The sequence below is a fragment of the Astatotilapia calliptera genome, chromosome 9 (genome assembly GCF_964374335.1).
Source record: "Astatotilapia calliptera chromosome 9, fAstCal68.1, whole genome shotgun sequence".
Taxonomy (NCBI): domain Eukaryota; kingdom Metazoa; phylum Chordata; class Actinopteri; order Cichliformes; family Cichlidae; genus Astatotilapia; species Astatotilapia calliptera.
The window spans coordinates 8,536,038-8,550,246 of NC_137430.1; the positions used below are offsets into that span (position 1 = coordinate 8,536,038).

The following is a 14,209-nucleotide window of genomic DNA, read 5'->3' on the forward strand; positions in this document are numbered from 1 at the left end:
ATGAGGTGTAAAGCAACTACACTGATGCAAAGGCGCAATGCTAGTTAGTGTCGTTTGAATGAACAAGAAAGGTATAGAGTTTAAAAAAGCACTGCTTTTTGGGGCATCCTTTACCTGTCTGGAGCTGCGGGGCGTCCATTGCGAGGCTTGTTGACCTGGGCGTACAGCGCCTCCAGGGGAGGACCGTTGTCTTGAAGGTTCAGGGAAGGAGGATGCGGGTTCAGAGGACTCTGGGGGAGATGGTAGGGGTGGCTGTAGGGGTCTATGGTGCTGCTGTCTATTGATGAGCACAGCGATCCAATGCCGGCGTAAGTGTGGTCCTCGTCTGAGCTGAAGGTGCGGCTGACGACATCTTGGATCTCTGCGTACTCTCTCTCTTTTGCCTGCTTCTCACGGAGTTCCCGCGTCTTGGCCTGTATTCTGTCAGGAACACAATGAAGGGGAAATGTCAGGCAGGAGTTCTGAATTAGTGTGCACAAACACAACAAAAAAAAGCCAGATTAATGGTATAATATTTTAAGGATTTAGTAGTTTTGAGTTATCTAAAAAGGTTATTTCGAGATATGCAAATAATAATTAATTCTGCTTCTGAAGCTGAAATGTATCATACATATATAATAAGGAAGTAATGAGATAAAGCAACGCAGCTTACAGCAAACTTTCACATATTGATCATATATAAGGAGGAGATTCTCAGAGGTAAACCTCTAACGTGGCTTTCTTCTCTCGGCCCTCTAACAAAATAAGGTAGGAGGGAAACAGTTAGGCCTCATCTACGTCCTTCCTGCCCCTTCCTTCCCCTCCATGCGGCTGCTCTCCGCAGGATCACTTCCACAGAGCAGCCCCTTTCACGGGGCTTTCCTGTGTCAGAGAGGGGTTCCATGTGAATGCCCGTCTGTCTGCAACTAACAAGGCTCAGTCAGGGTGCTGCACGGGAGGGAGGAGAGCTTGCTTTGTGGGAGAAGAGGGATGTACAGTGAGGCGAAGAGAGGAAAAGGGGTGAGGACAGCAGGAGGAGGAGGAAGGAGGGGGGGCACCTCCCACTGTGGTGACCCTGGCAGCAGTCTCTGCACTGCTCACTGGTTCCAGATGTTGTATGTGCTGCAGGGTAACTCGCTCATCCACACACGCACGGACACAAGCACGCTACCTCCCACCCGTGCTACATCTCCCTCTTACCTCAGGTCATAACCGACCTCTGATCCCCAACTGCGGCTCCTCGCAGATGATTGGCAGGTTTTGAAAGGAACTAGAACCCCCACACCCCCCACAGAAGTCTCCATCTCATGTGTGTGTATTTTAATAACAGTAATCACATTTCAAACAATCACCATTTTTCAGTGCTGGATTAACCCAATTCCCTCTTCCAACCCGTAGACCGCCTTGTTTATTTTTAGCTGTCCAAAATCCCATTTTCTCAGCATTATCTGCAGAATGAGATTTTGATGGAGTCCTGATGCAATGTTGCATGATGTGCAGTCATTGCATGGCTCTGTACGAGGTAAACAATGGAAATGATCGGCTTAGCTGTGTGTAGTTGTCAGAAAGTCCAACAAGGGGGGGAAAGAAAAAAAAGACACTAAATCCCAGAAGCCTTTTCACCTGCCATCTGGCTAAAGTGATGTCAGATCTCTGCCAGGAAGGACCAGACAATGATGTTACCACAGGTTCACGGAAGTCCACTGGGATCTCAAGACCCTCTGGCATTTTATGGACTAATCAGATTCATGAAAACGGCAATATTGACATTTGGGATGAGATAATGGCCGGGGCTAGACTGGCGACATCAAGCTAAAAGAGAGAGACTTCTCCTCCAGGCCTCAGGAGTCCGGCATGGATAAGGCTAATAGGTGCATTTCAATAAGACGATCTTAACAAGCAAAAAACTGCAAAATTATGAGTCATGCTGCTTCCGCCACTGGCTTTATTACATCTGCATTCTGTGTTGTAACTTTGTTGCTTTTATGTAATAAAAATGTGTTCAAAAAAAAAAAAGGCTTTCATTTCAGCATATCTAATGCTTAATTTTTCATGAGCAAAGCCACGGCTCGTCTGGTTGTAGAAAAGATTTGTTTGCGTGTTTTAGGAGAAAACATATCAGCAATCCAAACCTGTTGCTCTGCTGTCAAAGCAAGACTAATCTTTTGGATGTCAGACAGAAAAAGGCTGGGTTGTGACGCGGTGTTGAGTTTTCATCTGTGGCCAGGTGGCAGCGGCTTTTCTCTGTGCCAAGCTGAGATTTGAAACGTGACTACTGGAAATGTAGCAGATGTAAAATGTGCGTTAATATACATTTTGAATTATGAACTTTAAACACACTGATGTGTCTCCAGTTTCTGCTGCTGCAGTGTCATCCAGCACTGCAAAGACACTCAAATACTTCAACAACTACTTGATGGAATAACATCAAAAAATGTTGGGAAATATTTGCAAAACCAGGAGAATGAACCGGAACGAGACACTGACAGGCGTGTGTGTGTGTGTGTGTGTGTGTGTGTGTGTGTGTGTGTGTGTGTGCGCGCATGCGTGTGTTTGAAATTTGAAGCTTCGAGTGAAATGTCTTACGCAAACCTCTTTTACCATAGAGACATCCCACAACATAATATTATCACAATACTTCACCCACGATGTGACATTACAGCGACATTTTGTGATATGCTGAGTATTGTGCTAACATATATTGTGATTTATTGCTTTTTTCCCCAACAGCAAATTATGTCCTCGAGATTAAACTTTGTCAGTATGTGTTTGATCTAATAAAAGAAAATTATCTCACTTCAGTTTTATTTTTTTGCTACAAAATGAGATTGTCAAGCACATTTCCAGTTCTATAGGAATATCACTAAAAACAATCAGCTGACAGCCGGTGCTTGTATATATGTCGGGATGTATGTATGCATGTGTGTATGTGTGGAAGAGCATGTCCTCTTTTAGGATTTTCTGATTTGGATGTTTGTCAGCGAACATTTTCTCGGGTGGTGGTGGACGAGATGAGCCCTTTTGTTTGTAACATTCCCGGATATTATTATTTTAATGTATTTAGTAAAGTATCCATATATTGCGTCTGTATCAATAGATGCATGGTGATATTTTATCGATATCCTTGTATCGATAAAATATCACCATGCAAAATACAATATTTTCCCCAACGCTATTACAGCGGAGCCATTTTGACATGATATATTAGAAATACACAGCTGTTACTAATCACACTAATTGAGGCTCTGTACTAAACAAAACAGAACCTCCTGCAATGAAGAACACCTGTGTTTATTTATATTTCATGCAAAATGGCTGAAAACACAATTCTCAATCTACAGTCGCAAAAACCTTTAACTTTCCAGGCAAAACCATCACAGACGCATCAGAGGACTTCCATTGGTACTCAAAACCGAACAAGTCTCAAATAATTCGACCCATTAGTATAAAAATGAGCATTCGTCACACAGTACGTGAAAAAGTTTCATTTCTACAAAAACTCCAAAATATGGAGTAGAAACAAGAACGAAGAACACAACTCCTGTGCTGTAGTTGTTATCTGTAAACTCTTCTCGTGAATTATCATTCCATGTACAAGAACGTGGTGTACAATACTGCAGCTGCTCAAATGGCATCTATAAATACTCTTCTAGGTTGTTCTCTTCTCTCCTGTGTTTCTCAGATTGCTTCCATCTGTTGTTGGTGTCAAACCTGAACAAGTGTGAACAACTCTGAGCTGCTGTGTTCATGAAATTGCGCTAATCTACGCTTAGTTGCGGTAAACGTCTGCCGACTGCAGAAGTACAAAAACTGGCTTTTTGTAACTCATGACATAGAGACTATTTGCTCAGAGTATAGCTGAGCAATTCAAAAAATAACTGCAATAAAGGTCACATAAAGGTCACATAAAGATCAGGGAGCCATCGTGGTGCAAGTCGAAAGCTGAACAAGTCTTGATATAACCACAACCACAGGAAACTGTGTTGGAATTTAGAAGCCGTTTTTCTGCTCTCTAATATGCTCATTAGCCCCGAAACCTCACACACCTGCTAACTGCATTCTTTGTGGGCAACCTGTGACTGCTGCTCCACTTCCAGGTCCTCTCATTCCCCCTGCCTTCTCCTCAGAGGCCACCCCTGCACTGCACCGTATATACTCCATTAGCCAATTAATGGCCCGGCATGTTAACACTGAGGAAAGTGCTGCCCACACTAAACACATTATTACTATCACATTATTACAGCCCCAATTACCAGGCCATCTCCTCTCGTCTCCTCTTTCCACATACTACATTTTTATAGTTGGCACGCCAAGGACACGATTCAAGCTCTACTTCTCCGGCTGGATTTTTATTCCAAGCATACTGTTGAAACTAAAGAAGAAGCGACAATTTGCCCATCCCAGGAGTGCCTCTGTATTTTTGTACCTCTTAAATTAAATGCGATGCCTGCTTACTTCATAACGGTGGAGTGGAAAGGCATTTCCTGCTGGTGAACAGACAGTCTAGACAGTCTAATGCGGGGAGGCTTTCAGGGCAGTTAAAGTTCAGCCCCTAATCCACTGACTGACCGTGTCTTCAGCAAAATTATGTGTCAGCCAGATGACGCCGCTCTCCCTTTAACATTTCAGCTTTCTCTCTGTTATTCTCCTTGTCAAACCGCATGCTCGCGCCAACTAAAGCTGGATTTGTAATGACGCCGTTACTATTAGCTGAACAGCGAGAAAAGAGAGCCGCGTGAAGCAATTACTTGAACTCTTCGTGTCGCTGGAGGAGAGTCCTGGTGTGAACTGGTGGCAACATGTCAGCTCGAGTCCTTTCTCTTCCGAGCTGAGTGAATCTCATTGTTAATCCTGCACTTGCTGTTGTTTGGACCAACAAAGCGAGCAGACTCCTTCTCCATATGTTTGTCAATCTTTAATCTACCCCAAAGGACACAAGGAGGAGATGGGAAGAGGCGGCGGCGGCGGTGCTGGTGGTGGGGGGCGTCTTTACTCTCCTACATTCATTTTGAAGTCAGCACGCTTGGAAGTTTCGAAACCATGCCTCTTCAATATGCATTGTTACCACGGCGGATGAAACAGAATGTATTTGCCATCTTACTTTCGCATCCAGCCGCCTTGAATAGATTTTTTTTTCAATACTCCCTCATCAAAAACGTGTTCTATTATTCTGAAAGTGCAGACGGAGTGCAGCATACATCTGAATCTAATCAAAGCGCGGTAAGTGACTCTGCTCGCAGCTGCCTGCGCAGAAGCGCAAAGCTCTGATAGCGCAGCTTTTCTGTTGACACTTGGCCCGCGACATAGTAGCGCAATCACAGAGATAATTGTTCGAGTTCCTGATTCGCAGCGCTAATAATCGGATTAACTTGCTGTAGGTATCAATATAATTACAAAAGTAATCACCCATCCCAATCAACCTGGTTGGAGCTTCCTTTGAACTCGCTATGCAAATGAGACTCGAATAGGATACTGAAATAATTAGGTGGTTCGACAAAATGGAACAATATCACTGGTACTGTGATCACTGGGAAGGAAAAGAAGAACTTTAAAGTCTAGGATCTTCATTCAGTGGGACAAAGTATCTTTAAGCTGAGCAAAATTATAAAAAGACGTTTCATTTGTTAAATAAAAGACTTGGATTTGCCGTTTGCTGTCAGAAGTGAATTGTGCTGACTATTTCAGAAGCGCGGGTCAGGTTTTTGTTTGGTGAGACTCAGCAGGAAGTGTAACAACAAACAACAGGAAGCAGGTCATTGTCCAGGAAAGAAAAAAAAGAAGAGGAAAGAAAAAAGAGAGATAGTTTCTGCTGTGTTGTGGGGAGCGGGAACAAGGAGAGTGGCGCTGGAGTGCTGGCTGCTGATTAGAAGCCATGCGGAGCCAAGCAGATAAGAGAGAATGGACATCATAATCAGCAGCTGCAGAGAAAGACAGACGACAATGGAGTTGAGTCCAAGAGAAAAATGAAGGAAGACCATTGTCAGGTTGGCTTTGTGCACTTCCCACACTTTGGCCAAGGAAACATAGTTTCGGGGCGAACACGTGCAGCGATAACACAGAGACTGATAGAAGCTCCATCAGCACCACCACAACCATGCTTCTTTCTCTGTCACGCCTCGCTCCCCCACAGCTGTCTCCATGAATGAGAACCACAGACGCCCGGGATCCAATCAGAGTGCTGGGTATTTTCACGGTCCTCTCCATAGGAGCCAATCAGATAGAGCTGTCTTAGGCGCTGTCCAGTGGCTCAAAAAAACAAAGCAAAAAAGAATAATGGTCGCCTCTGCTGAGCTGAACATGGATTTATATCAGCCGGACCACAGGTTATAATGATGGGACATGAAGCAGCCAATCACACGAGCTGTATCCAATCTGCCAGATTTTTTTTTGCAAAACAAATCCTGCTCTTCATCAAGTGGGTCCGGCGCACTGTGGATGTAATGGAGTCTAAATTTTATGTACTCTCTTCTCCATCATTTTCAGTCTATAAGTGGCTGACAAGATATCAATGGAGGAGAACGGCTTTATGCAAAATAAATGGATTGTATCAGCGAGGAAGCACGGGCCAAGAATACACTGCATGAATCACATCAAGGTCAGAGTTTTAAATATATGACCATGGCTACCTTATTGCAGGGTAAAAGGGGGACAGGCTTTATGAATTAATCTGTTTCACCTCTTCAATGACTCCTATTTTGAATCACTAAAAGCCCCTGTCACAACTGTCTGCTCCAATTAATGACAGCGAATGTCAGCTGAGCTGGGAGTCTGGCCGCGGCCCATCCCGGGTCGCGGTGACGTGCTGTGCCGGTTGACGATTGCCAGCTTGAGTTCTGATCCATAATTTCATAAAAGCCCTCTGGAACGCCGCGTCTCGGTGTCAGCAGAGCAATCAATCACAGCACGAGCTGTACACGTTAGAGCTACGACAATCAAATGTAGCACCTCAGGAGTGTAATACAGTAGCGCTACCAGAAAATACAAGAAGTAATGGATTTCTGAGCCGTCACCCTGCTGAACCCCGGTGCTTTGAATATCGACTTGGCTCCGTGGCAGGTTGGTTTATTATTGCCCACCACAATTTCCCTCAGGATCCCCTTTCCATTAACTGAGGGACAATCCTGGTCTGGCTGAGTGATGGGATTTGGGAACAGGTACAAAAGGAAAGAATTAGGCTGCTCTCCTGCAGAGGAAGCAGGGCTGGGAGCGCACACATGCAGAACGGACACAAACAAGATGGGGAATGAGGATGTACGGCGAGACAAAGCGGCGGAGAAAGAACGTCAGCTGTGAAAGACGAGATTTAAATAACGTGGACGCGTTTGGATGGAGGTGCGGGAGTGCATGTGCTCCACATATCTCGTGCCCACTGTGTCTGTGTCGATTCTGCTGCTTAGCATGACAGCTCTCTGGGAGCTGCTCAAAGAAGAAAGATCTGGATGGACCACCAGAGCCACCAGTCTCCAGGGCACGCTGATGGAAATGTGTTGGGCCACCAGCCAGAGGGGGGTCATACCCTCAATGGAGAGAGGACCTTCGTTGCAACTTATAGGTGAATACCAGCAAGAAATGCATTACAGCTTTTTGAGCAAGGCCTCCAGATGTTCCTTTCAGCTGAGAAGAGGGCCCTTTGTGATATTTGTATGTGTTTGTGTGTGTGTGTGTGTGTGTGTGTGTGTGTGCGTGTGTGTGTGCTTGCAGTTGTTTGTGTTTTCGACAGCCATCCGTCCTTCTCTTCCTTCGCTGCAACAGCGAGCGCTATCAAGTCCTATTGTTTCTATTCAATTAGCTGCCATTACCAACGGCAGTTTGATTACTGAGTTCATTTGGCTGGCGGGGAACAATGGAGGCAGCAAGCTGTCTTTTTCTTCACCAATACTGTCTAGCCCCAGAAGAGAATGAAACGGGGCTCGTCTGTGAGGGATGAGGCGCACGCAAGCAAAACCGACGCCTCGCCTCGGTTCGTTTGGACATCCCGGCGTCCACGGTGCCAGAGGACAAGAGGACAGAGGGCCAAAAGAGGAGGATGAAAAGGAACAGTGTATTCTTGAGCGATTAACAACCTGGGCGTGCTGCAGGGGAAGACAAATGGTGCGCTACATCGATTTCGCTATTACAATGAGCACTATTCAATCATGCTAAATCCACAGGGGCCTAAGAGCACCATTAGGAGGTCAGCGCCTCCGAATGGCACAGGCAACAACAATCTATAAATGATCTATTTAATGTACTGATATAAAAGAAAGGAGGGCATTTCACAAATTGACATCAGAGTGCTTTCCCAGAATTTCCCAACTGTGCCTCTGCCATTTTGTTAATTAGGTAGTTTGCTAATTTTCCAGTAATCACAGTGGGGGGGGGGGGGGGGGGGGGGGGGGGTGTTTCTTCCCCACTTTGTTCAGTTTAGACTGAAATCATTACAGTGCTGAAGCTCTCTTTGAGTACTCACCTCTCTTGTTCCAGTCTCATCTGCTGGGTCTCCTCTTCTGATGCCTGCATGTCCTCTGCTTTGGATTTAGTGGAGCTCCTCCTCTCCATCTTGTCGTCCAGCCGCTCGTCCTTCCGGTTCTTTCCAAACCTGGAAAAGAGAAAAGGTTTGGATTTATATTTGGGAAGCAGCTCAAAGGGAGCGTCCTTGGGAAGCCATCCATTATTGGAAGAATAAGAATAATGTGAATGTAATCAGAGTGCATCAAGACATATCAAATGATAAGACTGTGTGTGTGAATGGGTGGATGACTGAATGTAGTGTAAAGCGCTTTGGGGTCCTATGGACTAGAAAAGCGCTATACAAATGCAGGCCATTTACCATTTACCAATTCCCACCCTACCAACTGTCCACACAACACAGCAGAAAAGATTCAGCTATGGTATAAAAAGTAACTCTGCTTCCACTTTCTTCCTCTGTAGTTGATTACATTACACATATGGCCCACTGTGATCAAAAGTGTGCCAGACCAGTGAAAGCTCCCCTTTCACTCAGTGTAAAGAACTTCAACTACATATTTAGAGCCTTCTGTTTGACACCTGTGGTTTAGATGTTTGAAAGCTGTGCAACCAGGACAACTGGAAAGCTGGCTGATATCTCTAACACTCTGGCCAATGCAAACTTTTACAATTTAATGACAGGAGTGAGACACTGGTCTGGACATATATGAGGCAAGGTGAGGGACAAGCTGAGAGCATGATTCTCGTCAGATATGCTATGCACTTGGCAAGTCAAATGAGTGGAGAGCGTCTGAAGACAGAGCGTGAGAAAATGATGAGGAGAGGATACAGATCGCAGGCTTACAGCTGACGGGGGAGTACGGGGACATCTACAGGACCACACAGTCTCAAATGGCTTTGATATCTGATTCCATCGTCTGACTTCATCACTGCGCAGGATTACACGATAAAAGAGCAACTTCACGATGAGACTGGAACAGCAAATGCAGTTTTTATGGGAGCACGATGTCATATCCTGCTCCGTGGTGCAGCAAGCCGTGGAGGAAGTGAAAAACATGTACACAATGGAAGGATGAAAGGTACCAAGGGAGTGCACATCTGTACACCACACAGCAGCTCTATGCATGGCACACTATCTGCTCTGGCATGACATCATGTTGCTGTGCTGGTGATTTGGCCAGTTTTTTTTTGTCATAGTTTTCTCAGTATAGACTTTTACAATAGCTATAAAACAAATGAATCCAATCATCAGTCAATCATCTTTCACAAAGCTCAGTGGAGTTTAAAAGTGTGACGTGAGAAGAAATTTAACAAAAACAGGACTGGAATTTATTGATCCATTGGAACAAAACTCTGCGTTCTTGCATTACAAACACCAACATCGCTTCTGATGTCCCCTCTGGGCTTTTGTTTTTTTGACCACTCCCCTCTAACTTCAGACAGAGAAGACATCAAGCTCTGTGCGCTCCAAGCCCCACGATGCTGGGGATGGTATGGTGCCAAGTTTATTATACTTTTTTTTTTCCATGGCTGTTCTTTATTTGACAGTTTGAGAACTTTCTCTAAAAGCTGAAAAAAGATTACATCAGACGTGGTTCACTTAGGGCCAGTGAAAGGAAATATATTCATGAAATGGGAGACTGGTTCCCTCAAGGATGTTTATTATTCTACTTTACATTAAAAGCAGCCTGGACCTTTGTGCAAATGGCTTCTCTTTTGGTAGCACCTGTTTTGGAATTGCAATCTTTCGAATGTGCTACAGGAGACCCGAGTTTGTGGCTTCGTAAAGAGCCCAGAGGCAAAGGGAGTGATATGTGGGCTCTTTTGTAGCACAGATAGCATACATTACCTGATTAATTAATCAACAAATGGCTCTAGTGAAGGCATAAAACTCTGTGCTAGAGCTGGGAATGATAATAATAATGAACCTGCTATCTATCATCAGGGCAGGTGACAGCTTCCCTGGCTTCCCTTCAAGGACTTTCATTAACTTCCTGAAAGAAGTTGACCTTTCTGTTTTCAACACATAAATATGCTAAAAAGCACGATCACTGGAAAAAAGCTTGTGTTGTCTGTGAACAGTGACCCAAATGTATTTGTCTGCAACTAAAAGAAGGTGATTTGTGTGCAGGAGTGCCCAAACTTTCCATTGGGGCTACAAAGTTTTAGAGGTCGATCCCTGATCCACCATCAATCTTTATTAGTTTATAAGTGGATAACGGGGTGCGCAGCTGGAGAGAACAAGTCACGCTGCAGGTGTGTCCACATCTGTTTGAGATCACATCGACAAATTTTCTGCAGCATCAGTAAAGTGCAGTTATTTGCATGATTAGTGGGCTTCTCAACACTGTGGTGGAGCTGTGTGCCAACCAAAGTTAACCTCGTGTCTCATCAAGCTGGCTGATTGGTTGGTTGGACGCCCAGAGCTCAAACTTTTCCTGAGCTTCAGCCTATGCACCAGGTAACTGGGATGCTTACTACACTCCATTCTGACTTGGCTAAAGTTAAGAGTCATGTAGACATTTGCGTCAGTAATATGCTGGTGATTTTTTTTTCCTGCTGCTCACGTATAATTTAAAGTGGCACAGTAAGGTGATACTTGTGTGGAAAACTGTGCTCGGCTGAGCTTTCCCGGGGAGTAACAAGCAGCTTAGTCGTTTTCAATGATTTGTTTGTTCACTTCTGGTAAAGAAGAGCATGCTTCACTTTTTAGCTACTTTTCAGAATCCAGTAATAGACTGTGCTCACACTACGGTCACATGAGCTGTAGTTTTAAAATGCTGAATGCTGCCATCAATGACTCAGACAACAGCAGTGAAATATCCAAAATTATTCACAAGAGAGCTACTGACTGAATCCTTTTTTCTCCATTTTATCTTTGTAGTTGGATCTGTTCAGATCAGTAACTCATGTGTAGAGTGCAATTGTTACGTTGTTATTCCCAGTATGAACATTGACAAATATACCTGTGCACTACTTAAGCTGTAGTAAAATACTATTACCCCATAGTGTATATAAAAAAATACCTCTTTTAATTCTAAAATGTGACCTATGAAAGTGAACTAGTTTAAGTCAACTTGTAGCGTTTATGAAGAGCGAACTGTTTATCTCTCGCTCCTTTTGTTTTTGCTCAATCTCTTCCAGTCATCCACTAAAAACATAAAGTAACCTTAAGGGAGACAAACCTTGGCCCTCAACTTTTTTTCCCTTCATCTGGATCGACATCTGTACAGTGAGCAGAGTCTTACAGTATGACATAGTGCAGATTAAGCTGAGCAGGACTCTGAACACGCAGCAACTCCCACATGAGAAACTATTTTCCCATCGCTGGTGGCCAGAGGAGGAAGGATGCAAAGGTGAAGCACAGGTGAAGTAAAGGTTCTGCACTGCCTGAGCTATTAGAAGGCTACTGGGACACTTGCTGGCTTACAGCGTGGCTCTGTTCTTTATATGAACAGTCTGGGTCCCTCCAGTGGGAACCACAGGAGAGCAGAGGACTACACTAATGCCAGTATTATATTTAACACTAGCTATTTTCCCCAAAGGAAAATATAAAGCTCCTTGGCATCAGCAGTTGTGTGTACTGTGTAATGGCAAAACATATTGACTTTCATACCTGTCTCTGAAAGATAAGTGTCACATTTGAGACCTGAAAGGAATCTAACAAAAAACAGTAACGATTTGGAGTTAATCAGCATCAGCTGGCACGGGGAAACTCGAGAATTTCTCCGTAAAACTCTCAAACTGGTATTGGCACCTTGGCATTAATCGGCACATGCAGCAGAGCAGTCATATTGACAGCGAGGCCAATGAGGCTTGATAATAAGATATTGACTGGCAGCTGCAAGTCGGGAGTAGAATGACGATGGTGTAACTGTAGCATACATAGAACTGATTTTACCCTAAAGCTCTGGCCAGCTTCCTAAAGACTGGACTGCACTACGGTGTATTCGGAATCTGGAAACTGCCATAAGATTTTAAGAGCAGAAACTTTTGAACTGGAGGATAGGAATTCTTGATACTTGATGCTTACAGATCCAACTTCTGATTCCTTTACGGATTCTGGATCAGTTCTCTGTGTTGCCTGAACAGTGCAGATTAGGAAAAGGCTATGCTGTCATGAGCCTAACATCACTATGCTGCAGTGCACAGAAGAGAACAACTATTGATCAAAGAGAACTGTAATATTTGTAGGGGTATGATGCCAGCGTATCCTTCAACATCAACTCCAACCTTCATTTTATTACCTCTGCCGAGGAGGTTGTTTTTGGCAGCACTGGCACATGTATTCTGATAAAACCTTGTAGGGGTGTAGAGTGGAGTCATGTTAACAATCCATTAAAATTTTTCTCACATACACCAAGACCTTCAAGGTCGACTTAATGATTTATTGGTTGAAAATTGACAAAAAGGCCTAGAACTTAAAAACTATGATTCTAAAAAGGAAATTGTGGAATACACCAGGCACAAATACACGCACACGCAGGTATGTACTGCCAATTTCCACATTTATTAGTTTGTTTGTTTGACAGCTGACTCAGTCGCACAGCCTGACAGCTCACGAGCCCAGCTGATCTCCCCTCGCCGCTCCTCCCCATCTCACTATAAACACAGCGGAGGGAGACCATCATCAGTACATAAACACCATCAGCTGTTCTTACTGGCCTCGCAGCGCCGCCCTGTTGAGCCTTCTGCTCCACTCCTCTCCGGCAGCTGCGCCCAGGGCCACGCCCCCGCCACACACCCCCACTGCCCGTTCGAGGCCGGGGAGCTGTCCGGCCGAGCCAACTCCCCCCCTCGCGAGCGAGAGAGGAAATCGGCCACCGCCATCTGTACCCCCGGCCTATGGATCACCTTGAACTTAAAGGGCTGCAATGCCAGATACCATCGGGTGATCCGGGCGTTGGCATCTTTCATGCGGTGGAGCCACTGCAGCGGGGCGTGGTCCGAACAGAGGGTGAATGAGCGTCCCAGGAGGTAATAGCGCAGGGAGCCGACCGCCCACCGGATGGCCAGGCACTCCTTCTCCACGGTGCTGTACCGGCGCTTGTGCTCCGCTAGCTTCCGGCTGATGTACAGGACAGGGCGGTCAGCTCCCCTCACCTGCTGAGACAAAACGGCTCCCAGCCCTCTGTCCGAGGCGTCAGTCTGCAGAACAAACGGGAGGGAAAAGTTAGGAGTGTGAAGCAGTGGCTCCCCACAGAGAGCGTTTTTCACTCGCACAAACGCCGCCTGGCACGGCCCCGTCCACTGGACCAGATCCGGGGCACCCTTTCGAGTGAGATCGGTCAGGGGGCTGGTTAGCTGCGCAAACCCCGGCACAAAGCGACGATAGTAACCCGCCAACCCCAAGAACCGTCTCACCTCCTTTTTCGTCCTGGGGCGCGGGCAGGATGCGATAGCCGCCGTCTTCTCCACCTGTGGCCACACCTGCCCGCCCCCCAGGTGGTACCCCAGATACTGCACCTCCCTCCGTCCAACCGCGCACTTCTTCGGATTGGCCGTGAGCCCCGCCCCCCTCAGGGACTCCAGGACCACGGCCACCCGCAGCACATGCTCCGCCCAGGTGTCGCTGTGGATGATCACGTCATCCAGGTAGGCGGCAGCATACGCCGCGTGCGGACGCAGTACCCGGTCCATGAGACGCTGGAAAGTGGCCGGGGCCCCGAACAGGCCGAACGGGAGTGTCACGAACTGGTACAAACCGTACGGAGTGGAGAAGGCCGTTTTCTCCCTGGCCTCGGCAGACAAGGGAATCTGCCAATAGCCCTTGGTTAAGTCC

General features: G+C 45.8%; 1 protein-coding gene across 3 annotated transcripts in view; it reads right to left on the reverse strand.

Annotated features, from left to right (window-relative positions):
- The window catches only part of LOC113028738 (partitioning defective 3 homolog), a 352,394-nt gene that overhangs the window by 76,747 nt on the left and 261,438 nt on the right, over positions 1 to 14,209 (reverse strand). For all 3 annotated transcript variants that reach the window (XM_080305923.1, XM_026179154.2, XM_080305924.1), the window contains exons 20-21: positions 8,429 to 8,557; positions 115 to 420 (exon numbers count right to left, since the gene is read on the reverse strand). In XM_080305923.1, the coding sequence (XP_080162049.1) occupies positions 115 to 420; positions 8,429 to 8,557 (435 nt within the window). The remainder of the gene's footprint in view (positions 1 to 114; positions 421 to 8,428; positions 8,558 to 14,209) is intronic.